The following is a 27,060-nucleotide window of genomic DNA, read 5'->3' on the forward strand; positions in this document are numbered from 1 at the left end:
AGAGGCGGTGCAGGGGAGGAGAGGCAGGGCAGGGGAGGAGAGGCAGGGGGCTAGAGGAGAGGCAAGGGAGGAGAGGCAGGGCAGTGGAGGAGAGGCAGGGGGCTAGAGGAGAGGCAAGGGAGGAGAGGCAGGGCAGTGGAGGAGAGGCAGGGCAGTGGAGGAGAGGCAGGGGCTAGAGGAGAGGCAGGGGAGGAGAGGCGGTGCAGGGGAGGAGAGGCGGTGCAGGGGAGGAGAGGCGGTGCAGGGGAGGAGAGGCGGTGCAGGGGAGGAGAGGCAGGGCAGGGGAGGAGAGGCAGGGGGCTAGAGGAGAGGCAAGGGAGGAGAGGCAGGGCAGTGGAGGAGAGGCAGGGCAGTGGAGGAGAGGCAGGGCAGTGGAGGAGAGGCAGGGCAGGGGAGGAGAGGCATGGGAGGAGAGGCAGTGCAGTGGAGGAGAGGCAGTGCAGTGGAGGAGAGGCAGTGCAGTGGAGGAGAGGCAGTGCAGTGGAGGAGAGGCAGTGCAGTGGAGGAGAGGCAGTGCAGTGGAGGAGAGGCAGTGCAGTGGAGGAGAGGCAGTGCAGTGGAGGAGAGGCAGTGCAGTGGAGGAGAGGCAGTGCAGTGGAGGAGAGGCAGTGCAGTGGAGGAGAGATATGGGAGGGGAGGAGAGATAGGGGAGGAGAGATAGGGGAGGAGAGATAGGGGAGGAGAGATAGGGGAGGAGAGGCAGTGTAGGGGAGGAGAGGCAGGGCAGGGGAGGAGAGGCAGGGCAGGGGAGGAGAGGCAGTGCAGGGGAGGAGAGATAGGGGAGGAGAGGCAGGGCAGTGGAGGAGAGGCAGGGTCAGTGGAGGAGAGGCGGTGCAGGGGAGGAGAGGCGGTGCAGGGGAGGAGAGGCGGTGCAGGGGAGGAGAGGCGGTGCAGGGGAGGAGAGGCAGGGCAGGGGAGGAGAGATAGGGCAGTGGAGGAGAGGCAGGGCAGGGGAGGAGAGATAGGGCAGGAGAAAGGGGAAGGCTGCAGGAGTCTAGAGACGGGTCAGACTGAGCTCCTCACAAGTTCACACACTCATAGAGAACTTCCTGCGTGACAGCGTAGGCTATACACGGAATAGTTTTAGCGAGCGAAACTAGCCTATATAGGAGTATAGTAACTGCAGTGAACTGGTCTCTACCGGGAGTATAGTAACTGCAGTGAACTGGTCTCTACCGGGAGTATAGTAACTGCAGTGAACTGGTCTCTACCGGGAGTATAGTAACTGCAGTGAACTGGTGTCTACCGGGAGTATAGTAACTGCAGTGAACTGGTGTCTACCGGGAGTATAGTAACTGCAGTGAACTGGTGTCTACCGGGAGTATAGTAACTGCAGTGAACTGGTGTCTTCATGCATGGCTGGTGAAGGAGGATCAGAATGTTGAAGTTCACTACGACACACATCTCCAGGTTTTTAATGCATCTGTTCACTACTTCTCTGCTCTGGGCTGCTGAGTTGTCAGAGAAAGGAGAGGGGTTAGTAGTGTGTGAACTAGGGTCCAGTGAGTCAGTGGTAGGACATTTTCTTTCAGGGTAGAAAGTAGAGGCTTTTGCATTTCTCCTGTGATCCGTTGCAACGTCCTGTATTTATACACTTCTTCTGTAGTCTAGTTTACTCAGACAACCTAATGTGTTTACAAGAGCGTGTCTTCGTCTGTTTTCTGTTCCGTTTTATAACTCCCGATGGTTTAGGAGGCTTTACTGTTATTTTATATTTTACTGTGATGGTGTGTGGGTGCCAGTGCATGCTTGTGTGTGGGTGCCATTGTGCTGCAGAGTGGTGTGGATTTGGAGCTTTCACCACACTGATACATTCCCTGACTAGCACAGCACAGTGTGATCAGGTTGCCCCATAAAATGACTGTCTGCACTGTCCTGAATCTCAAGCTCTCGACTCCCATTTCATACCCTAACCTCGTGTTAAAGGGACAGAATGTGACCTGGGCTCAACTCTCCTTGCAAAATCAGTGTAAGGGTTAAAGCAGTCCTAACCTCGTTCTCAACCGTGCACATATTCCCCACCAAAAAATAATGTCCTGTCTTCCGCTTTTGGGAGGCTGTGGGGATGTAGGGATTGAGGGACTGAGGGATAGGGATTTCACGGTCACTTGCAAGTCTATTCATCCACTCTTTAGGGGTCCTCGGCTAGAGAGATGACAGAGGAGGGATAGAGAGAGAGATGACAGGTGGACATATTGGTTATTGACGGGTCTAAAGAGGCTATTCTGTTCTAACATTTTCTCTCTCCCTCTCTTTTCCTCTCTCTCTCTCCCTCTCTTTTCTTCTCTCTCCCTCTCTTTTCCTCTCTCTCTCTCCCTCTCTTTTCCTCTCTCTCTCTCTCCCTCTCTTTTCCTCTCTCTCTCTCTCACTCTCTTTTCCTCTCTCTCTCTCTCACTCTCTTTTCCTCTCTCTCTCTAGCCACAATGAGCGGAAGGTGACCTGCAAGCATCCTGTCTCGGGCTGTCCCTCACAAGACAACTGCATCTTTGTCGTCAACGAACAGTGAGTCTCTTCATGTTGCTGTTCAGAATGCCATCAGACAGCATTTCTGAGCTGTGCAGTCAGATCGTCGTAGGAACTCTAGGACGTTCCTCTTTCCACGCACTCAGTATTAGTTATGGCGACCCAACATTTCCCTATTTACAAGTTTCCCTTTCATGAGTTGAATGATTCTTCTGTTTCTCTCCTCATTGTCCCATCATTGGGACTTTAACAGAAAAATGGTTTCAAATGAACAGTCTTTCCTCTGATGAGATTACAAGGGTCATCAATATCAGTCATCTGTAATGGTTGGAGTATGTATAAAATGTGCCTGACGTTTTCTTCCCAGTATTGGTGCATAGGTTAGTTATAAACATGTTTACAATGGCTGTGGGTAGATGAGGTTCTGAAAAGAAAATACATTGTGACTGAGGAAGCATCTGCAGGTCTGCTGATTGCCTGACGCGTGGTGCATTGTGCTGCACTTGAGAATCAATCCTCCTCGTCCTTCTTCTACCCATCAGATACGGAGAGAGGGTTAGAGTTTGAGCTCTTTTCCGTTCTGTTCTTCTCAACCACAGCCACTCACCTCTGAGGGGCACATGTTACCGGTGAGTTTAAGCCCTTTCACTCTCAGTTGCATAACCGACTGAAGAGAGAGAGCGGTGCGCACAAATCGACCCCTAAACCCTGCCCCCCTAGGCACTCTTGTAGATCTGAAATGATTTGATAGGTGTAAATCAGTATGACTCCACTCAGCCGTTCAGAAAGAGAGGTGCTATATTGCTTGAACCTATCTAGTCCTTTCGGAGCACTGGGCCCCCTTCATAGCTCACCATACCTGCCAGCTAAGCTCAGCTCTGGCCCTCTGATAGATGTCTCTCCTAGAACATGTTGACAAGACAGTTCTCAGGGAACACCTGTCATTCCATATATCTGCTCTATTCCAACACAAGCCCAATCCAATTCAACAACCCTTTCAAGCCCCTGATGACTGGGTTGAGAAACACTGTCCACATGTTCACTTTCACATCCCCCCCACAAGCAGCTGTTTGAAGTAGAGGAAGATTCATACTACCTTGATATAGACTCCTGTGCTATTTCAACCTCACCTGATAGAAGGTGTCTTAAATCAAGTTTCAGTCTCCTTCTGAATTCTGGACATTCTTGTTGCAACTGTTCAAACTAGTTGTAGTTCTTTGAGTTCATGTTCAGACTAGTTGTAGTTCTTTGAGTTAATGTTCAAACTAGTTGTAGTTCTTTGAGTTAATGTTCAAACTAGTTGTAGTTCTTTGAGTTCATGTTCAAACTAGTTGTAGTTCTTTGAGTTCCTGTTCAGACTAGTTGTAGTTCTTTTAGTTAATGTTCAAACTAGTTGTAGTTCTTTGAGTTCATGTTCAAACTATTTGTAGTTCTTTGAGTTCACGTTCAGACTAGTTGTAGTTCTTTGAGTTCCTGTTCAAACCAATGCCATTACAGATGTGGAAAAATCCTACCTTTTAATAACTTTACTTTTCGGGCATTTTTTCCCCAGTCCTACAATACAACACAACAAAGTGCCTATGCAAAGCCCTCCCTCTGTCAATCAGAAACTTCTAATAGTGTCTGCCTGCCAGCTGAAAATCATGTAGGCTACATGCCCCTCTGAAGCATAGCTGTAGCGTACTGACATTATCAGTGGGATTCAGAAGATGAGGAGAGAGATTTTTAATGAGAGAAGAAGCAATTCACTTTTTCCATGCTACTTACGGATAGTATAGTTACCACATTTCACATTGGATTTATTAACTACAAAAAGATGAGACATGTTTTTTAATTTTGGTGCTGCTCTGCACACACAAGCTTGTTAGCTAACTAGCTTCTCTGGTCCAACGTTAAGCCAATTCTGAAGTTCAAAGACATTTAAAGTTCCTCCGTTGAAGCCTCTCCTCAGTTGGTATAAATCTGTGGGCCCAATTCAGATAATGCATGTTGAGCTACAACACTGAGCTACAACACTGAGCTACAACACTGAGCTACAACACTGAGCTACAGCACTGAGCTACAACACTGAGCTACAGCACTGAGCTACAGCACTGAGCTACAACACTGAGCTACAGCACTGAGCTACAGCACTGAGCTACAGCACTGAGCTACAACACTGAGCTACAACACTGGGCTACAGCACTGAGCTACAACACTGAGCTACAGCACTGAGCTACAACACTGAGCTACAGCACTGAGCTACAGCACTGAGCTACAGCACTGAGCTACAGCACTGAGCTACAGCACTGAGCTATAGCACTGAGCTACAGCACTGAGCTATAGCACTGAGCTACAGCACTGAGCTATAGCACTACACTACAGCTACAGCACTGAGCTACAGCACTGAGCTACAGCACTGAGCTACAACACTGAGCTACAACACTGAGCTACAACACTGAGCTACAGCACTGAGCTACAGCACTGAGCTACAACACTGAGCTACAGCACTGAGCTACAGCACTGAGCTACAACACTGGGCTACAGCACTGAGCTACAACACTGATCTACAACACTGAGCTACAACACTGAGCTACAACACTGAGCTACAGCACTGAGCTACAACACTGAGCTACAACACTGAGCTACAACACTGAGCTACAGCACTGAGCTACAGCACTGAGCCACAGCACTGAGCTACAACACTGAGCTACAACACTGAGCTACAGCACTGAGCTACAGCACTGAGCTACAACACTGAGCTACAACACTGAGCTATAGCACTGAGCTACAGCACTGAGCTACAACACTGAGCTACAGCACTGAGCTATAGCACTGAGCTACAACACTGAGCTATAGCACTGAGCTACAACACTGAGCTATAGCTTGCCCCCTCCATAGCGAGCTGCTCTATCCGTGCTGCCTGATTGGTGAAGTAATTTAATGTTGAGCTAAATGTAAAATAAACATACTTTCAGAGGTTTAAAAAAACCAGAAAGGAACGATATAAATTTGTAAAAAATTGAAATACGAGGTTGGAAGCATGTTCATAACTTTATTTTGCTGGTCGGAACAGTGGAACGGAACTGAAGAAAATAATGGTTCCGTTCAGAACGAAACTATTAGAAAACAATGTTGGTTCCAACCCTTGGTTTCTATGCGTGTTAAGGTATGAAATAGCGAGTCCAACTGTCGCACGCCCAACTGCTGCCAAGGACTGGCATTGCCCATCTCTTCTCTAGGCAATCTTTTATAGACTTAACAGTATCGCCATTGATTAAACATTTTTCCCCTTGTGTTTTGTAGCTTGAATTGTGGAAAAGTGGTTCGCCCAATGTTTAGAAGGTAATGTAACGCTAGGTTCAAATGGATGCTTATTGTGTTACTCTAAAGTAACTGTTATGTAAAAGCACTTTTGTGTAAAGCACTGTTACACTCCTCTGTTTATGTTGTTCTGTGTTGTTTGACTAACTGTTTTGCCTGACGTCCTGCTAGTACTGTACAGTGTATGTTGTTGTTTGGAGTCTGGACCATATGATGTGTTCAACCAAATGATCAAACTAAGCTACTAACAGACAAGATCCTATCTAGGCCTGGGAAGTGCTAGGGACCTCACCGTTCTATATTATCACGATACGAACTTCCCGATACCAATATGGATTGCGATTCGATACTGTGATTTTTTTATTTTTTTATTGAGAATCGATTTTTCCAAAACATATTGCTCACAATCTGTTTGCTGTAGAGGGACAAGAGAGAGCCATTATGAAAAAGGAGAAAACTTATTGTGGACATTTTGCTGATTTCGTTCATTACAATAAATAACCTATAGGGCCCTATGAGAGAAAGGTGAGGTTTAAACTGAAATACTTTTGCTAATATGGGTGATTAGCAAAAGTAAGTTTAAGGGTCATAAGAAGTAGTAGTAGGTTTCAGGGTCATAAGTAACAGTTGTTGTGTTGCAAATTAATGTTATAAATGTATCGTTCAATGTATCGTTATCGTGATAATTCAGTCAATTTATCGTGATATGGATTTTTGCCCCTATCGCCCCCGCTCTAATGCCCACACAAAAGTCCCCAATATTAAAAGCCAATGGGAAATTGTCTAACATAGGGCACGGTTATTCCGGACGTTGGTACTCGAATACTTGGGAGAGTATTTGGCCTATGTCTAGAATATTTGGCCTATGTCTAAAATGTAATTATCTATGTGACATTGCTACATAGCCTAGAAGGATTGAGCATTACATTCTAAATGTTTTTATGACATCACGCGTGTAGCTTGTTGTTATTACCATCCAATCACAGCGAAGCTACAGTCACATGCTCCCGTGTGTAGCAAGTGAAGTGGGAGATTTCTAATCAATGCAAAATGGAATTAAAATTATGGAATGAAGTTGGCTAAATGAGAAGAAATAGGCTACAATAATCAACCAACAGGTAGGCTGTTTCATATGAACAGCAGGTAGCCTAGCACTTAAGAGCGTTGGGCCAGTAACCAAAAAGTTGCTGGTTTGAATCCCGAGCTGACTAAGTGATACATCTGTCAATGTGCCCTTGAGCAAGGCACTTAATCCTAACTGCTCCTGTAAATCACTCTGGATTAGAGCGTCTGCTAAATGACTAAAATGTTGTAGATAAGGACGCCTCAAAATAGCCTCAATTAGCATTTCTACTTTAGCTAGATGGCTAACTTTTCAATGCTACTTTAGCTAGATGGCTAACTTTACAATTCTACTTTAGCTAGATGGCTAACTTTACAATTCTACTTTAGCCAGATGGCTAACTTTACAGTGCTACTTTAGCTAGATGGCTAACTTTACAATGCTACTTTAGCTAGATGGCTAACTTTTCAATGCTACTTAAGCTAGATGGCTAACTTTACAATGCTACTTTAGCTAGATGGCTAACTTTACAATGCTACTTTAGCTAGATGGCTAACTTTACAATGACTTGATGCAGTCAAAACAGCCACTATCAGATGGTATGATAGAGAACCTATGGAAGCAAACAAGTTTGTTTAACTAGCGGGAGTCGGTTTGGATCATTTCTCACTCTCTCCCTCCGTCCGTGCCACACACAGACTGTCACATGAACAAGACTCCATTGAACTAAAAAGAAATAAAAAAAATCTTTAACATATATTTTGACTATCCAGATATTCCCCCCCCCCCCCCCCCCAAGAAATAATTTATATTATTTGAATAGTGAAATCATTGCAACTAATGCATAAACTAAATGGTGGACAAAGCCTTGCAATGCCTTGCCAGTTGCCACTCTGTTTACTGTAGTTTAGTTAACTAGGCTAATCTTAGCAAACGTCTTCTTCTCCAGCCAATGCTATATTTCACCAAAAGAACAAGACGATCTTCCAGGTGGTTGGACAGTCTTGATTGGTCCACGTCGTTTTTTTAAAAGTCTCAGAGTGTGACACATAATATTACACATCCTAATATTAGAGAAGCTAACTCGGGCATTTTGTCATACATCTGAGCTTAACAACGTCTCGAAACTGCATGAACGTGGTACCACTTCAAGAATGTCTGGTGTTTTAATGCCCTTTTCATTCCTGACATACCACAGGCTGCACAGGTAAGACTTAACCCTGTTTCTGACCGCTGCCCATTGAGCAAGTGCATACTCTTTAATTGTTGAAAGTACTGTAGTAACCTATTTGTGTGTATGCACGTCTATGTGTTTTGCTTGCCTGCCGTGAGAAGATCTGTATCTCGGATCAGGTCCCCTTGTCCAAATATTCTTATTCATTGTGATGATGCAAAACTGATCCTATATCCCATCAGCACTCTGTTTGTGAATACGGGCCCTGGTCTCGTTGCCGTTTCGTTGTGAGATGATGAGCTTGAAGCAAAGTCAGAACAAAATTCTCCTGAATTAAAGCAGCTCTCATTCACCTTTTCACAGTCTCCCCCTTTTCAATGACAAATGCTGTCGTGGTTGTTTTAAATTGTATTCTCGGCCAGTCAGTTCCGTCATTTTTTTTGTGAGCACACACATACTCCTCCCTCTACATGAAGGTAGCGAAGAGTAACACTTGGTCCGTGTAATGAACACGATGGGAGACAGAGAGCTGGTTTCACGTTCTGGGCACAGCAGGTGTTTATTGTAAAGGACCACAGGAGGAGGCAGGTAGCTGGGTCCAGGGGCAGGCAGGAGGTCATACACAGGGGGTCCAACAAGGCAACTGTACAGGCAGGGAAAAGGCTAGTAACGTTGTCCGGGAGATCAGGCAATAGGTTGATAACAGGAAATCCGATAGGCTAAAGTACAGGCAGGGAATAGGCAAAAGGCGTTGTTAGTTTTTGCCTGCCTCACTATCATACACAGGAGGATTAAATTACGGGAAAAACAGCGCTCTGAATAGAAGTGTGTCACAAAACAAACAATACCTCACAGTGATGGGGTGCAAAGAACTGAACTAAATAGTGTGTGATAATGACAGGTGTGTGAACAGGTGATCAGAATTCAGGTGATTGGGATCTGGAGAGTGACGGCGTTCAGGGGATCTACGTGTTTGAGAGTGTGAGCTGGAAGTAGACGTATTTATATAGCCCTTCTTACATCAGCTGATATCTCAAAGTGCTATACAGAAACCCAGCCTAAAACCCCAAACAGCAAGCAATGCAGGTGTAGAAGCACGGTGGCTAGGAAAAACTCCCTAGAAAGGCCAAAACCTAGGAAGAAACCTAGAGAGGAACCAGGCTATGAGGGGTGTCCAGTCCTCTTCTGGCTGTGCCGGGTGGAGATTATAACAGAACATGGCCAAGATGTTCAAATGTTCATAAATGACCAGCATGGTCAAATAATAATAATCACAGTAGTTGTCGAGGGTGCAACAAGTCAGCACCTCAGGAGTAAATGTCAGTTGGCTTTTCATAGCCGATCATTAAGAGTATCTCTACCGCTCCTGCTGTCTCTAGAGAGTTGAAAACAGCAGGTCTGGGACAGGTAGCACGTCCGGTGAACAGGTCAGGGTACCATAGCCGCAGGCAGAACAGTTGAAACTGGAGCAGCAGCACGGCCAGGTGGACTGGGGACAGCAAGGGGTCATCATGCCAGGTAGTCCTGAGGCATGGTCCTAGGGCTCAGGTCCTCCGAGAGAGAGAAAGAAAGAGAGAAAGAGATAATTAGAGAGAGCATACTTAAATTCACACAGGACACCGGATAAGACAGGAGAAGTACTCCAGATATAACAGACTGACCCTAGCCCCCCGACACATAAACTACTGCAGCCTCTGCAGTCTGTGAGATACACAATAGGTGTGACGAAGTAAAGCAGTGTGCCTTACAAGACAGTAGGATATGCTGCTCCTTCTAATATCTATTGTAGCATGTTGTCAGAACTAGTTGAGTTGCCAGAACTAGTTGAGTTGCCAGACCTAGTTGAGTTGTCAGACCTAGTTGAATTACATCAACAACAACCCAGCCCTGTTCCCCACCAGCCTGACACGGTCCCTCCACATCATCAATAACCCAGCCCTGTTCCCCACCAGCCTGACACGGTCCCTCCACATCATCAATAACCCAGCCCTGTTCCCCACCAGCCTGACACGGTCCCTCCACATCATCAACAACCCAGCCCTGTTCCCCACCAGCCTGACGAGGTCCCTCCACATCATCAACAACCCAGCCCTGTTCCCCACCAGCCTGACACGGTCCCTCCACATCATCAATAACCCAGCCCTGTTCCCCACCAGCCTGACACGGTCCCTCCACATCATCAACAACCCAGCCCTGTTCCCCACCAGCCTGACACGGTCCCTCCACATCATCAATAACCCAGCCCTGTTCCCCACCAGCCTGACACGGCCCCTCCACATCATCAACATCCCAGCCCTGTTCCCCACCAGCCTGACGAGGTCCCTCCACATCATCAATAACCCAGCCCTGTTCCCCACCAGCCTGACACGGTCCCTCCACATCATCAACAACCCAGCCCTGTTCCCCACCAGCCTGACACGGTCCCTCCACATCATCAATAACCCAGCCCTGTTTCCCACCAGCCTGACACGGCCCCTCCACATCATCAACATCCCAGCCCTGTTCCCCACCAGCCTGACACGGTCCCTCCACATCATCAACAACCCAGCCCTGTTCCCCACCAGCCTGACGAGGTCCCTCCACATCATCAATAACCCAGCCCTGTTCCCCACCAGCCTGACACGGTCCCTCCACATCATCAATAACCCAGCCCTGTTCCCCACCAGCCTGACACGGTCCCTCCACATCAACAACAACCCAGCCCTGTTCCCCACCAGCCTGACACGGTCCCTCCACATCAACAACAACCCAGCCCTGTTCCCCACCAGCCTGACACGGTCCCTCCACATCATCAATAACCCAGCCCTGTTCCCCACCAGCCTGACACGGTCCCTCCACATCATCAATAACCCAGCCCTGTTCCCCACCAGCCTGACACGGTCCCTCCACATCAACAACAACCCAGCCCTGTTCCCCACCAGCCTGACACGGTCCCTCCACATCAACAACAACCCAGCCCTGTTCCCCACCAGCCTGACACGGTCCCTCCACATCATCAATAACCCAGCCCTGTTCCCCACCAGCCTGACACGGTCCCTCCACATCAACAACAACCCAGCCCTGTTCCCCACCAGCCTGACACGGTCCCTCCACATCATCAATAACCCAGCACTGTTCCTCACCAGCCTGACACGGTCCCTCCACATCATCAATAACCCAGCCCTGTTCCCCACCAGCCTGACACGGTCCCTCCACATCATCAATAACCCAGCCCTGTTCCCCACCAGCCTGACACGGTCCCTCCACATCAACAACAACCCAGCCCTGTTCCCCACCAGCCTGACACGGTCCCTCCACATCATCAACAACCCAGCCCTGTTCCCCACCAGCCTGACACGGTCCCTCCACATCAACAACAACCCAGCCCTGTTCCCCACCAGCCTGACACGGTCCCTCCACATCATCAATAACCCAGCCCTGTTCCCCACCAGCCTGACACGGTCCCTCCACATCAACAACAACCCAGCCCTGTTCCCCACCAGCCTGACACGGTCCCTCCACATCAACAACAACCCAGCCCTGTTCCCCACCAGCCTGACACGGTCCCTCCACATCAACAACAACCCAGCCCTGTTCCCCACCAGCCTGACACGGTCCCTCCACATCAACAACAACCCAGCCCTGTTCCCCACCAGCCTGACACGGACCCTCCACATCATCAATAACCCAGCACTGTTCCTCACCAGCCTGACACGGTCCCTCCACATCATCAATAACCCAGCCCTGTTCCCCACCAGCCTGACGAGGTCCCTCCACATCATCAACAACCCAGCCCTGTTCCCCACCAGCCTGACTAACAGCCATCACTATAGAATTCATCAAGGGCCCCATTTGTGACCACTAATACATATTTTTTTAAAGACTCCAGTTTTAATGATCTCTCCATTTTCTTCTGGAAGTATTTTCAACTTGTGCTAACTGTTTTTCACTCTGCAGTGTGAGCTGAAATATGCCATCACCACATATTTCTGTGTGTGGGTGTGTGTGGGTGGGTCCTCTGGTGTCCATTGCTGCCTGCAGCCAACCATGGCGTCAGCCCTCATGCGACGGCAGCAGCAGGCAATTTGACGGGTTTGTTCACAGCATTTTAATTTCAGATCCAGTAGAGTGATTATCAGGGCCCGGGTTAATTAGCAACAAAGCCCACATCCCTCCCTCCCACATACATACACACACTACACACACACTACACACCACACACACACACACTACACACACTACACAGCGTCAGCTCAGGGACGGAAATGGGCTCCTGGCTAAATAGAGCGTCAAATAGAGCCATGTTGATTCATCACTTTTAATAGACAGGGCCATTTCTCCACCCCCCCCAGCACACTCCGTCACACACACTGACACACCATTGATTACTTTTCAGACAGGATTTAGCCTAGGGTGAGTCCCAAAAGGCACCATGTTCCTTATATACTCAGAGGATATTTCCTATAGGACCCTGGTCAAAGGTAGTGCACTATAAATAGGGAATAGGGTTCTATTGGGTCCTGGTCAAAGGTAGTGCACTATATAGGGATTAAGGGTTCTATAGGACCCTGGTCAAAGGTAGTGCACTATATAGGGAATAGGGTTCTATTGGGTCCTGGTCAAAGGTAGTGCACTATATAGGGATTAGGGTTCTATAGGGCCCTGGTCAAAAGTAGTGCACTATATAGGGAATAGGGTTCCATTTGAGACGAAACCTTAGCTTGTCAGTGGGGGCGACTGGATGATGAATAAAAGTGTAGTGAATAAGAGAGACGGAAGGGAGCGAGTGGATGAAGAGGAGAAAGGTGGAAGAAGGGAGAAGTGTGTCAGCTTGAGAGAGCGTTACTTTCTGGCTGCTGCTCAGCGTCTACAGGAACGTATCACCTTCTTCCTCCACGCAGGACACTTGGAAGTATCTCGCCGTTTTGAATGGCAACAATCACATGTCTTTTGAGTTCTAATGGGATCCATGCTCCTCCCTTTCCTCCTACAACAGCTATCTAGGACTATCTTAAGCTGTTGCAGCGAATGCATTTGACATCTCTTCCGTTTCTATCCAACCTCTCAGGTTTCCTTCTAAAGAAAGGTAACGGCAGACCGTCTTAAAAAGTGCTCTTGTCTTTTATTCTGTCTTGTTTTCTTTCCCTCTTCCCTGTCGTTCCATGTGTGGGTTAGTGTGCTGCATCAGACCTGCCTTCCCTGTCAGTGTCCTCTGTTCTGGACTAGAATGACCAGTAATCATGTCCCTGTTCCCTGTCAGTGTCCTCTGTTCTGGAATAGAATGACCAGTAACCATGTCTCTGTTCCCTGTCAGTGTCCTCTGTTCTGGACTAGAATGACCAGTAATCATGTCCCTGTTCCCTGTCAGTGTCCTCTGTTCTGGAATAGAATGACCAGTAATCATGTCTCTGTTCCCTGTCAGTGTCCTCTGTTCTGGAATAGAATGACCAGTAATCATGTCTCTGTTCCCTGTCAGTGTCCTCTGTTCTGGACTAGAATGACCAGTAATCATGTCCCTGTTCCCTGTCAGTGTCCTCTGTTCTGGACTAGAATGACCAGTAACCATGTCTCTGTTCCCTGTCAGTGTCCTCTGTTCTGGACTAGAATGACCAGTAATCATGTCCCTGTTCCCTGTCAGTGTCCTCTGTTCTGGACTAGAATGACCAGTAATCATGTCTCTGTTCCCTGTCAGTGTCCTCTGTTCTGGACTAGAATGACCAGTAACCATGTCTCTGTTGCCTGCTGATTAGATGTATTCTATAGAGAACCCACTAGATCTATGTGTACCGTCTTGCTAAATCATACAGTCATGTTTGGCATGACAACGACAATACAGTAGGAGCACAAATAGATCTGGAGCCAGCTAGGCATCTACAGTTTGAACCTTACGGTATTGTATTGTATGTTGGTGTAAACCTCTTGTGTCCTACCTACCTACAGTACCTACCGACCTACCTGTTGTCCGACCTACCTGTTGTCCTACGTACCTACCTACCTGTTGTCCCTCCTACCTACATGTTGTCCTACCTACCTACCTGTTGTCCATCCTACCTACCGATCTACCTGTTGTCCATCCTACCTACACTATCGTACACTATCGTTCAAAAAGTTTGGGGTCACTTAGAATTTACCTTGTTAATGAAAGAAAAGCCAATTTTTTGTCCATTTTAAAACAACATCAAATTGATCAGAAATACAGTAGACATTGTTAATGTTGTAAATGACTATTGTAGCTGGAAACGGCAGATTATTTTATGGAATATTTTTTACATTTACATTTAAGTCATTTTAGCAGACGCTCTTATCCAGAGCGACTTACAAGTACATACATTCATACTTTTTTTGAATATCTATATAGGTGCACAGAGACCCATTATCAGCAACCATCACTCCTGTGTTCCAATGGCACGTTGTGTTAGCTAATCCAAGTGTATCATTTTAAAAGGCTAATTGATCATTAGAAAACCATTTTGCAATTATGTTAGCACAGCTGAAAACTAGTGCTGATTAAAGAAGCAATAAAACTGGCCTTCTTTAGACTAGTTGAGTATCTGGAGCATCAGCACTTGTGGGTTCGATTACAGGCTCAAAATGGGCAGAAACAAAGGACTTTCTTCTGAAACTCGTCAGTCTATTCTTGTTCTGAGAAATGAAGGCTAGTCCATGCGAGAAATTGCCAAGAAACTGAAGATCTCGTACAACGCTGTGTACTACTCCCTTCACAGAACAGCACAAACTGGCTCTAACCAGAATAGAAAGAGGAGTGGGAGGCCCCGATGCACAACTGAGCAAGAGGACAAGTACATTAGATTGTCTAGTTTGAGAAACAGACGCCTCACAAGTCCTCAACTGGCAGCTTCATTAAATAGTAAACGCAAAACACCAGTCTCAACAGTGAAGAGGCGACTTCGGGATGCTGGCCTTCTAGGCAGAGTTGCAAAGAAAAAGCCCTATCTCAGACTGGCCAAGAACAAGAAAAGATTAAGATGGGCAAAAGAACAGACACTGTACAGAGGAAGATTGGGGAAAAATGTCATGGACAAACGAATCTAAGTTTGAGGTGTTCGGATCACAAAGAAGAACATTCGTGAGATGCATAAAAAATGAAAGGATGCTGGAGGAGTGCTTGACGCCATCTGTCAAGCATGGTGGAGGCAATGCGATGGCCTGGGGGTGCTTTGGTGGTGGTAAAGTGGGAGATTTGTACAGGGTAAAAGGGATCTTGAAGAAGGAAGGCTATACCTCCATTTTGCAATGCCATACCCTGTGGATGGTGCTTAATTGGAGCCAATTTCCTCCTACAACAGGACAATGACCCAAAGCACAGCTCCAAACTATGCAATAACTATTTAGGGAAGAAGCAGTCAGCTGGTGTTCTGTGTATAATTGGATGGCCAGCACAGTCACCGGATCTTAACCCTATTGAACTGTTGTGGGAGCAGCCTGACCGTATGATACGTAAGAAGTGCCCGTCAAGCCTCTGCAAGGCTGTAATTGCTGCAAATGGAGGATTCTGTCACGTTCGCTGGAATAAATGTCGGACCAAGGCGCAGCGGATGTTGAGTTTCACATAATTTAATGAATAAAGTGATACTTAGCAAAGACAAAAACAAATAAACAATAAACTAACAACGAACCGTGACTACAGAGATGCTATGTGCACTAACTCAAAACAATATCCTATAAAACACAGGTGGAAAAAGGCTACCTAAATATGATCCCCAATTAGAGACAACGATTACCAGCTGCCTCTAATTGGGAATCATACACAATCACCAACATAGAAAAACAAACCTAGAACCCCACATAAACTAGACTAACCCCCCAGTCACGCCCTGACCTACTCTACCATAGAAAATAAGGACTTTCTATGGTCAGGACGTGACAGATTCTTTGATGGAAGCAAAGTTTGAAGGACACAATTATTATTTCAATTAAAAATCATTATTTATAATCTTGTCAACATCTTGACTATATTTCCTATTCATTTTGCTTCACCTACCTACCTACCTACCTACTTACCTACCTACCTACCTACATACCCGTTGGCCTACCTACCCGTTGGCCTGCCTGGCTACCTACCTACCTACATACCTACCTACCAACATACCTACCTACTTGTTGTCCTACCTACCTACCTACCTACCTACCTACCTACCTACCTGTTGCTCTACCTACCTACCTATCTACCTACCTACCTACCTGTTGTCCTACTTACCTACCTACCTACCTACCTACCTGTTGTCCTACCTACCTACTTGTTGTCCTACTTACCTACCTGTTGTCCTACCTACATACCTGTTGTCCTACCTACCTACCTGTTGTCCTACCTACCTACCTGTTGTCCTACTTACCTACCAGTTGTCCTACTTACCTACTTGTTGTCCTACCTACCTACCTACATGTTGCCCTACCTACATACCTACCTACCTGTTGTCCTACTTACCTACTTGTTGTCCTACCTACCTACCTACATGTTGCCCTACCTACCTACCTACCTACCTACCTACCTGTCGTCCTACTTACCTACCTACCTACCTGTTGTCCTACTTACCTACCTACTTACCTACCTACCTGCCTATTGTCCTACCTACCTGTTGTCCTACCTACCTGCCTATTGTCCTACCTACCTACCTACCTACCTACATACCTGCCTACCTACCTACCTACCTACCTACCTACCTGTTGTCCTACTTACCTACCTACCTACCTACCTGTTGTCCTACCTACCTACCTGTTGTCCTACCTACCTACTTGTTGTCCTACCTACCCACCTGTTGTCCTACCTGCCTACTTGTTGTCCTACTTACCTACCTGTTGCCCTACCTACCTACCTGTTGCCCTACCTACCTATCTACCTACCTACCTACCTACCTACCTGTTGTCCTACCTACCTACCTACCTACCTACCTACCTACCTACCTACCTACCTACCTACCTACCTACCTACCTACCTGTTGCCCTACCTACCTACCTACCTACCTGTTGTCCTACCTACCTACCTGTTGTCCTACTTACGTACCTGTTGTCCTACTTACCTACCTGCTGTCCTACCTACCTACCTACCTACCTACCTACCTACCTATCTATCTATCTATCTACCTATCTACCTATCTACCTATCTACCTATCTACCTATCTACCTACCTACCTGTTGTCCTACCTACCTACCTGTTGTCCTACCTACCTGCCTATTGTCCTACCTACCTGTTGTCCTACCTACCTACCTGTTGTCCTACCTACCTACCTACCTACCTATCTATCTATCTACCTATCTACCTATCTACCTATCTACCTACCTATCTACCTATCTACCTACCTGTTGTCCTACCTACCTACCTGTTGTCCTACCTACCTGTTGTCCTACCTACCTACCTGTTGTCCTACCTACCTGCCTATTGTCCTACCTACCCTTGTTCTGTTGAGCTAAAGCATGCAAACTACTACTCAGAATCTGAGGTTGGCATTGAAGGGTCATGAAGGGTCATTAAATAATTTGTTCTTAACTGACCTGCCTAGTTAAATAAAGGTTAAAGGTAAAGGTTCATGGATAGATACAAGGAGGGATGTGTTGGTGGATGGATGGAGGGAACAAAAGGTGGATGTATTGAGAGGACGAGGTGTGGATGTATTGGGTGGTAGTATATGTGCGGGTATTGATTGGACTGTTGCGGTGTTTGTACTGTAGACGGCCATACAGCGCTGTTGGAACCAGAGTTTCTGACCTTGTTCACTGACCTGAAACTGAAACCCAATATATCCAAGAGATGACAGTTTTCCTCTGCTGTATTTTAGCTCTAGTCTCTTTTCATAGTGCCATTCCCTGTAGACCACAACATTGTACCATAGCTACAGAATCTAGGACAGAACATCTCAATGTTCATTATCTATTCTGTATATCCTATTGGTCATTATATATACTGGATATCCTATTGGTCATTGTCTATACTGGACATCCTATTGGTCATTATCCATTCTGTATATCCTGTTGGTCATTATCTATACTGGATATCCTATTGGGCATTATATATACTGGATATCCTATTGGTCATTATATATACTGGATATCCTATTGGTCATTATATATACTGGATATCCTATTGGTCATTATCTATACTGGATATCCTATTGGTCATTATCTATACTGGATATCCTATTGGTCATTATATATACTGGATATCCTATTGGTCATTATCTATACTGGATATCCTATTGGTCATTATCTATACTGGATATCCTATTGGTCATTATATATACTGGATATCCTATTGGTCATTATATATACTGGATATCCTATTGGTCATTATCTATACTGGATATCCTATTGGTCATTATCTATACTGGATATCCTATCGGTCATTATCAATTCTGTATATCCTATTGGTCATTATATATACAGGATATCCTATTGGTCATTATATATACTGGATATCCTATTGGTCATTATATATACTGGATATCCTATTGGTCATTATCTATACTGGATATCCTATTGGTCATTATATATACTGGATATCCTATTGGTCATTATCTATACTGGATATCCTATTGGTCATTATCTATACTGGATATCCTATTGGTCATTATATATACTGGATATCCTATTGGTCATTATCAATTCTGTATATCCTATTGGTCATTATATATACTGGATATCCTATTGGTCATTATCTATACTGGATATCCTATTGGTCATTATCTATACTGGATATCCTATCGGTCATGATATATTCTGTATATCCTATTGGTCATGATCTATTCTGTATATCATATTGGTCATGATCTATGCTGTATATCCTATTGGTCATTATCTATTCTGTATATCCTATTGGTCATGATCTATACTGTATATCCTATTGGTCATGCTCTATTCTGTATATCCTATTGTGTACATACCAGGCTGTTACTATACATATTACCTCTTCTATTACTTGTTATTATTAATTTGACTCATTATTATGGATATTGATTATTGTACTCTTAATGTTGAGGGAGCTAGCACACAAGCATTTTACTGCACGTTTTATACCAGCAGGAAACTGGGTACGTGACTAATACAATTTAGTTTGATTTTGACTTGATACCTATGGGACCAAAACCTTGCACGGTGTCCCATCTATCCTACGGGTATATATCAAAATGGGCATTGATCCATTTTTCTTTAAACTTTACTTTGAAAAACTTTGCAGCCTTTCAGCAAGACCCACTTTGTTTTTATTAGTGAAATTGACCTCACTTATCAGTGTAGGAAGACTACAGTATACCTAGACCGCCAAGGCCGGCAGGCAGTCTGTCTACAGTAGAATGTCATCTAGACCGCCCAGGCCGGCAGGCAGTCTGTTTACAGTAGAATCTCACCTAGACCGCCAAGGCCGGCAGGCAGTCTGTTTACAGTATAATCTCACCTAGACCGCCCAGGCCGGCAGGCAGTCTGTCTACAGTAGAATGTCATCTAGACCGCCCAGGCCGGCAGGCAGTCTGTCTACAGTAGAATCTCATCTAGACCGCCCAGGCCGGCAGGCAGTCTGTCTACAGTAGAATCTCATCTAGACCGCCTAGGCCGGCAGACAGTCTGCCTACAGTAGAATCTCATCTAGACTGCCCAGGCCGGCAGGCAGTCTGTCTACAGTAGAATCTCATCTAGACCGCCCAGGCCGGCAGGCAGTCTGTCTACAGTAGAATCTCATCTAGACCGCCCAGGCCGGCAGACAGTCTGTCTACAGTAGAATCTCATCTAGACCGCCCAGGCCGGCAGACAGTCTGCCTACAGTAGAATCTCAGCTATAATGAGATCTCAACATGGCCCCTATGAATCACAAGACAATCACCCTGTCTATGTCACTGAACACTACATCTCCCTGTCTGTCTATCTCCCTATCTGTCTCCCTGTCTGTCTGTACGTGACCCTGTCTGTCCGTCCCCTTATTGGTCTGTCTCCCTGTCTGTCTGTCTCCCTATTGGTCTGTCTCCATTCCTGTCTGTCTGTGACATTGTATGACTCCCTGTCTGCCTCCCTGTCTGCCTCCCTGTCTGCCTCCCTGTCTGTCTGTCTGTCTCTCCCGGTCTGTCTGTCTCCCTGTCTGTCTGTCTCCCTGTCTGTCTGTCTCTCTGTCTCCCGGTATGTCTGTCTGTCTCCCTGTCTGTCTGTCTCCCTGTCTGTTTGTCTTCCTGTCTGTCTCCCTGTCTGCCTCCCTGTCTGTCTGTCTGTCTGTCTGTCTGTCTGTCTGTCTGTATGTCTCCCTGTCTCTCCCGGTCTGTCTGTCTACCTGTCTGTCTGTCTCCCTGTCTGTCTGTCACTCTGTCTCCCGGTATGTCTGTCTGTCTCCCTGTCTGTTTGTCTTCCTGTCTGTCTCCCTGTCTGTGTCCCTGTCTGTCTCCCTGTCTGTCTCCCTGTCTCTCCTGGTCTGTCTCCCTGTCTGTCTCCCGGTCTGTCTCCCGGTCTGTCTCCCTGTCTGTCTGTCTGTCTCCCTGCCTGTCTGTCTCCCTGTCTCTCCCTGTCTGTCTCCCTGTCTGTCTCCCAGTCTGTCTCCCGGTCTGTCTCCCGGTATGTCTGTCTGTCTCCCGGTATGTCTGTCTGTCTCCCTGTCTGTTTGTCTTCCTGTCTGTCTCCCTGTCTGTCTGTCTGTCTGTCTGTCTGTCTGTCTGTCTGTCTGTATGTCTCCCTGTCTCTCCCGGTCTGTCTGTCTCCCTGTCTGTCTGTCTGTCTGTCTGTCTCTCTGTCTCCCGGTATGTCTGTCTGTCTCCCTGTCTGTCTGTCTCCCTGTCTGTCTCCCTGTCTGTTTGTCTTCCTGTCTGTCTCCCTGTCTGTGTCCCTGTCTGTCTCCCTGTCTGTCTGTCTCCCTGTCTGTCTGTCTGTCTGTCTCCCTGTCTCTCCTGGTCTGTCTCCCTGTCTGTCTCCCTGTCTGTCTCCCTGTCTCTCCCTGTCTGTCTGTCTCCCTGTCTGTCTGTCTCCCTGTCTGTCTGCCTGTCTGTTTGTCTTCCTGTCTGTTTGTCTCCCTGTCTGTGTCCCTGTCTGTCTGTCTCCCTGTCTGTCTGTCTCCATGTCTGTCTGTCTCCCTGTCTCCCTGTCTCTCCTGGTCTGTCTCCCTGTCTGTCTCCCTGTCTGTCTCCCTGTCTGTCTGTCTGTCTCTGTCTGTCTGTGTCTGTCTGTCTCTGTCTGTCTGTGTCTGTCTGTCTGTCTGTCTGTCTGTCTGTCTGTCTCCAACAACTTTAAATGGGGTGCTGAAGTCAGGCTGACAGATTGAGCTCCAGCAGTTTAATTCAGCAGGGATGTAGGATAGGAATGAGTGACTCTGAGAGGCTTCCAGAAAGTTCTCAGGAAAAACAGTAGCTGGTTTTGCTTAGATTGCAGTATGTTATGTAGAACAAACATGTAGAATAAGGAATCATTTGAGCCCATTTGTTTGCTCATTTTCTACCACTTTTTATTTCCTGGTGTCTAGGTCTGCCCCCAAAGCGCCAGCAAATGAGAAGGAGCGTCCTCTGAGCACAATGAGTAGTGAAGCCTCCAACTACACAGGCAGCTCGGACTATGCTACACACCAAAGTAGCCCCGCAGCCAGAGTGAGTCATACACACACACACACACACACACACACACACACACACACACACACACACACACACACACACACACACACACACACACACACACACACACACACACACACACACACACACACACACACACACACACACACACACACACACACACACACACACACACACACACACACACACACACACACACACACACACACACACACACACAGACACACACACACACACACACACACACACACGAAGGGACAAACTTGAATGATGTAAAGTAGTTGGAACAGCAATGTGAGTGTATCGTCATATGCCCTCTTACTCATTTTCAGCCATCAAGATCTTCAAAAAAAATTCACAACTTTGGGAAGAGATCCAACTCGATACGGAGAAACCCCAATGCCCTGGTCGTTAAGAGTAACTGGCTTTACAAACAGGTGAGTGTGTGTGTGTGGAGGGCTTTATATAACGGTAGAGTCACTACAGTCGATCAGTTTATGAGTAAGAGAGACAGAGATATGACAAGGCTCCTGAACAGCTTCTACCCCCAAGCCATAAGGCTGCTGAACAGCTTCTACCCCCAAGCCATTAGACTGCTGAACAGCTTCTACCCCCAAGCCATTAGACTGCTGAACAGCTTCTACCCCCAAGCCATTAGACTGCTGAACAGCTTCTACCCCCAAGCCATTAGACTGCTGAACAGCTTCTACCCCCAAGCCATTAGACTGCTGAACAGCTTCTACCCCCAAGCCATTAGACTGCTGAACAGCTTCTACCCCCAAGCCATAAGGCTGCTGAACAGCTTCTACCCCCAAGCCATTAGACTGCTGAACAGCTTCTACCCCCAAGCCATAAGGCTGCTGAACAGCTTCTACCCCCAAGCCATAAGGCTGCTGAACAGCTTCTACCCCCAAGCCATTAGGCTGCTGAACAGCTTCTACCCCCAAGCCATAAGGCTGCTGAACAGCTTCTACCCCCAAGCCATTAGACTGCTGAACAGCTTCTACCCCCAAGCCATTAGACTGCTGAACAGCTTCTACCCTCAAGCCATTAGGCTGCTGAACAGCTTCTACCCCCAAGCCATTAGACTGCTGAACAGCTTCTACCCCCAAGCCATTAGACTGCTGAACAGCTTCTACCCCCAAGCCATTAGACTGCTGAACAGCTTCTACCCCCAAGCCATTAGACTGCTGAACAGCTTCTACCCCCAAGCCATTAGACTGCTGAACAGCTTCTACCCCCAAGCCATTAGACTGCTGAACAGCTTCTACCCCCAAGCCATAAGGCTGCTGAACAGCTTCTACCCCCAAGCCATTAGACTGCTGAACAGCTTCTACCCCCAAGCCATTAGACTGCTGAACAGCTTCTACCCCCAAGCCATAAGGCTGCTGAACAGCTTCTACCCCCAAGCCATAAGGCTGCTGAACAGCTTCTACCCCCAAGCCATAAGGCTGCTGAACAGCTTCTACCCCCAAGCCATAAGGCTGCTGAACAGTTTCTACCCCCAAGCCATTAGACTGCTGAACAGTTTCTACCCCCAAGCCATTAGGCTGCTGAACAGCTTCTACCCCCAAGCCATAAGGCTGCTGAACAGCTTCTACCCCCAAGCCATAAGGCTGCTGAACAGTTAATCAAATGGCCACCTGGACTATTTGCATTGACCTCCATTTGTTATGCTGCTGCTATTCGCTGTTTATTATCTATGCACGGTCACTTTACCCCTCTACCTACATGTATAGTGCCTTCGGAAATAATTCAGACCCATTGATTTTTGTTCCACATTTTGTTACATTACAGCCTTATCCCATAAATAAATGTTTGCAAATGTATATGCAAAAAATGTACATACGTTTTCAGCCCCTCGTTGCTATGAGACTTGAAATTGAGCTCAGGTGCGTCCTGTTTCCATTGATCATCCTTGAGATGTTTCTTCAACTTGATTGGAGTCCACCTGTGGTAAATCCAATTGATTGGACATGATTTGGAAAGGCACACACCTGTCTATATAAGGTCCCACAGTTGACAGTGCACGTCAGAGTAAAAACCAAGCCATGAGGTCAAAGGAATTGTGTGAAGGCACAGATCTGGGAAGGGAACCAAAAAATGTCTGCCTCACCGAAGGTCTCCAAGAACACATTGGCCTCCATCATTCTTAAATGGGACTAGTTTGGAACCACTAAGACTCTTCCTAGAGCTGGCCGCCCAGCCATATTGAGCAATCATGGGAGAAAGGCCTTGGTCTCGGGAGGTGACTCTGACAGAGCTCTAGAGTTCCTCTGTGGAGATGGGAGAACCTTCCAGAAGGACAACCATCTCTGCAGCATTCCACCAATCAGGCCTTTATGGTAGAGTGGCCAGACGGAAGCCACTCCTCAGTAAAAGCCACATGACAGCCCACTTGGAGATTTCCAAAAGGCACCTAAACTCTCAGACCATGAGAAACAAGATTCTCTGGTCTGATGAAACCAAGATGGAACTCTTTGGCCTGAATGCCAAGCATCACTTCTGGAGTTAACCTGGCACCATCTCTCGGTGAAGCATGGTGGTGGCATCATCACTTCTGGAGTTAACCTGGCACCATCCCTCGGTGAAGCATGGTGGTGACAGCATCACTTCTGGAGTTAACCTGGCACCATCCCTACGGTGAAGCATGGTGGTGGCAGCATCACTTCTGGAGTTAACCTGGCACCATCCCTATGGTGAAGCATGGTGGTGGCATCATCACTTCTGGAGTTAACCTGGCACCATCCCTCGGTGAAGCATGGTGGTGACAGCATCACTTCTGGAGTTAACCTGGCACCATCCCTACGGTGAAGCATGGTGGTGGCAGCATCACTTCTGGAGTTAACCTGGCACCATCCCTACGGTGAAGCATGGTGGTGGCAGCATTCCCATTGCTTGGAAGGCAGCCACAGTTCATCTTTTATTTAAAGGGGGAGATCAAGCTTATCCTAACTGTTATAGGCCTATTTCTATTTTGCCCTGTTTATCAAAAGTGTTGGAAAAACTTGTCAATAATCAACTTTCTGTCTATAGTATTCTCTCTGGTATGCAACCTGGTGTCCGCTCAGGTTATGGATGTGTCACTGCAACCTTAAAGGTCCTCAATGATGTCATCATTGCCATTGATTCTAAGCGATATTGTGCTGCTATTTTTATTGAATTGGCCAAAGCTTTTGACACGGTAAACCATTCCATTCTTGTGGGCCGGCTAAGGAGTATTGGTGTGTCTGAGGGGTCTTTGGCCTGGTTTGCTAACTACCTCTGAGGGTTTAGAGCTTGAGGTAGTCCCCTCATACAAGTACCTGGGAGTATGGCTAGATGGTACACTGTCCTTCTCTGGGTACATATCAAAGCTGCAGGCTAAAATTACATCTAGACTTGGTTTCCTCTATTGTAATCGCCCCTCTTTCACCCCAGCTGCCAAACGAATCCTGTTTCAGATGACCATCCTACCCATGCTAGATTACGGAGACATCATTTATAGATCGGCAGGAAAGGGTGCTCTCGAGCAGCTAGATGTTCTTTACCATTCGGCCATCAGATATGCCACCAATGCTCCTTATAGGACACATCACTGCACTCTACTCCTCTGTAAACAGGTCATCCCTGTATACCTGTCGCAAGTTGATGCTTATTTATAAAACCCTCTTAGGCCTCACTCCCCCCTATCTGAGATATCTACTGCAGCCCTCATCCTCCACATACCCGTTCTGCCAGTCACGTTCTGTTAAAGGTCCCCAAAGCACACACATCTCTGGGTCGCTCCTCTTTTCAGTTCGCTGCAACTAGCGACTGGAACGAGCTGCAACAAACACTCAAACTGGACAGTTTTATCTCCATCTTCATTCATAGGCTCAATCATGGACACTCTTACTGACAGTTACTCGTGGCTGCTTTGTGTGATGTATTGTTGTCTCTACCTTCTGGACCTCTGTGCTGTTGTCTGTGCCCAATAACGTTTGTACCATGTTTTGTGCTGCTGCCATGTTGTGTTGCTGCCATGTTGTTGTCATGTTGTGTTGCTACCATGCTGTGTTATCATGTGTCGCTGCCTTGCTATGTTGTTGTCTTAGGTCTCTCTTTATGTGGTGTTGTCTCTCTTGTTGTGATATGTGTTTTGTTCTATATTTATATTGTATTTAAAAAATATATATTTATATATTCCCAGGCCCCTGTCCCCGCAGGAGGCCTTTTGCCTTTTGGTAGGCCGTCATTGTAAATAATACGTTTTCCTTAACTGACTTGCCTACTTAAATAAAGGTTAAATAAAACAGAAGAAAATAAAAAATCATGCTGTGGGGATGTTTTTCAGCGGCAGGGACTGAGAGACTAGACAGTATCTAGGCAAAGATGAATGGAGCAAAGTACAGAGAGATCCTTGGTGAAAACCTGCTCCAGAGCACTCAGGACCTCAGACTGGGGGGCGAAGGTTCACCTTCCAACAGGGCAGCGACCCTAAGCACACAGCCAAGAGAATGCAGGAGTGGCTTGAACCCAAAATCAAATCAAAATCCAACCTGATCGAACATCTCTGGAGAGACCTGAAAATATCTGTGCAGCGACGCTCCCCATCCAACCTGACAGAGCTTGAGAGGATCTGCAGAGAAGAAGTGGGAGAAACTCCTTAAATCTGCCAAGCTTGTAGCGTCGTACCCAAGAAGACTCAAGGCTGTAATTGCTGCCAAAGGTGCTTCAACAAAGTACTGAGTAAATGTGATATTTCTGTTTTTTTTTTTTTTTTTTATAAATTAGCAAAAATATTTGAAATCCAGTTTTTGCTTCTTCATTGGTATTGTGTGCAGATTGATGAGAGGGGAAAAAAACAATTTAATACATTTTAAAATAAGGCTGTCACCTAACAAAATGGAGAAATAGTCAAGGGGCCTGAATACTTCCTGAAGGCACTGTACATATTACCTCAATTACCTCGACTAACCCGCACATTGACTCAGTACCAAAAGTAGTGCACTATTTAGTCTGTCATTTGGGATGCGCAGCCCATGCTGTATTACTAGCAGTGTGTGATCTGTCCGACAAAACATGACGGTTTGAGAATAGAATGGTACCTAATCCATGAACATATTCAAAACACGGGCAAGGCATTCTGGGAAGGAATGGAATCGCAGGGGAGCTGGGATGGTTTGTGGATTGTATTACTGAAACAAATACATCTCAATACTGTCATGTTCAAATACATATACCACCCGGACTGTATACGTTCAAATGTACTGGGAGCGTATGATATGTTTTGTGGTGTAATGTCACCAGAACCAACCAACCAACCAACCACACCCCAGAGGCAAGTGTAGAGATAGATAATCTGTTTTTTGTGGCTGAGGACTTTCCTCTTAAACTAATTGGCTTTAAGAACTGTCGTGTGTGGTTAAAATCCCTCTGCGTCCGTGCTGGTTACAGTAGTCCTAGATTCTAGTTCTGGAATACTACATGAAGGAATTTAGAGTTTAAAGAAGGAGATTATGACTCGGTTTTCCAATAGAGAGAAAAGAACCGAGGCAGTCATTGTC

The 27,060-nt window shown here is 46.5% G+C and overlaps 1 protein-coding gene across 13 annotated transcripts in view; it reads left to right on the plus strand.

Annotated features, from left to right (window-relative positions):
- LOC129861971 (pleckstrin homology domain-containing family A member 5-like) overlaps nt 1-27,060 on the plus strand; it is a 260,961-nt gene that overhangs the window by 139,061 nt on the left and 94,840 nt on the right. For 9 of the 13 annotated variants that reach the window (XM_055933206.1, XM_055933212.1, XM_055933207.1 and 6 more), the window contains 5 exons: nt 2,419-2,502; nt 5,749-5,787; nt 13,051-13,068; nt 21,424-21,544; nt 21,865-21,969. In XM_055933206.1, the coding sequence (XP_055789181.1) occupies nt 2,419-2,502; nt 5,749-5,787; nt 13,051-13,068; nt 21,424-21,544; nt 21,865-21,969 (367 nt within the window). The remainder of the gene's footprint in view (nt 1-2,418; nt 2,503-5,748; nt 5,788-13,050; nt 13,069-21,423; nt 21,545-21,864; nt 21,970-27,060) is intronic. The other 4 variants (XM_055933210.1, XM_055933211.1, XM_055933219.1 and 1 more) reach the window with 1 other exon arrangement.

The sequence above is a fragment of the Salvelinus fontinalis genome, chromosome 9 (genome assembly GCF_029448725.1).
Source record: "Salvelinus fontinalis isolate EN_2023a chromosome 9, ASM2944872v1, whole genome shotgun sequence".
NCBI classification, from domain to species: Eukaryota; Metazoa; Chordata; class Actinopteri; order Salmoniformes; family Salmonidae; genus Salvelinus; species Salvelinus fontinalis.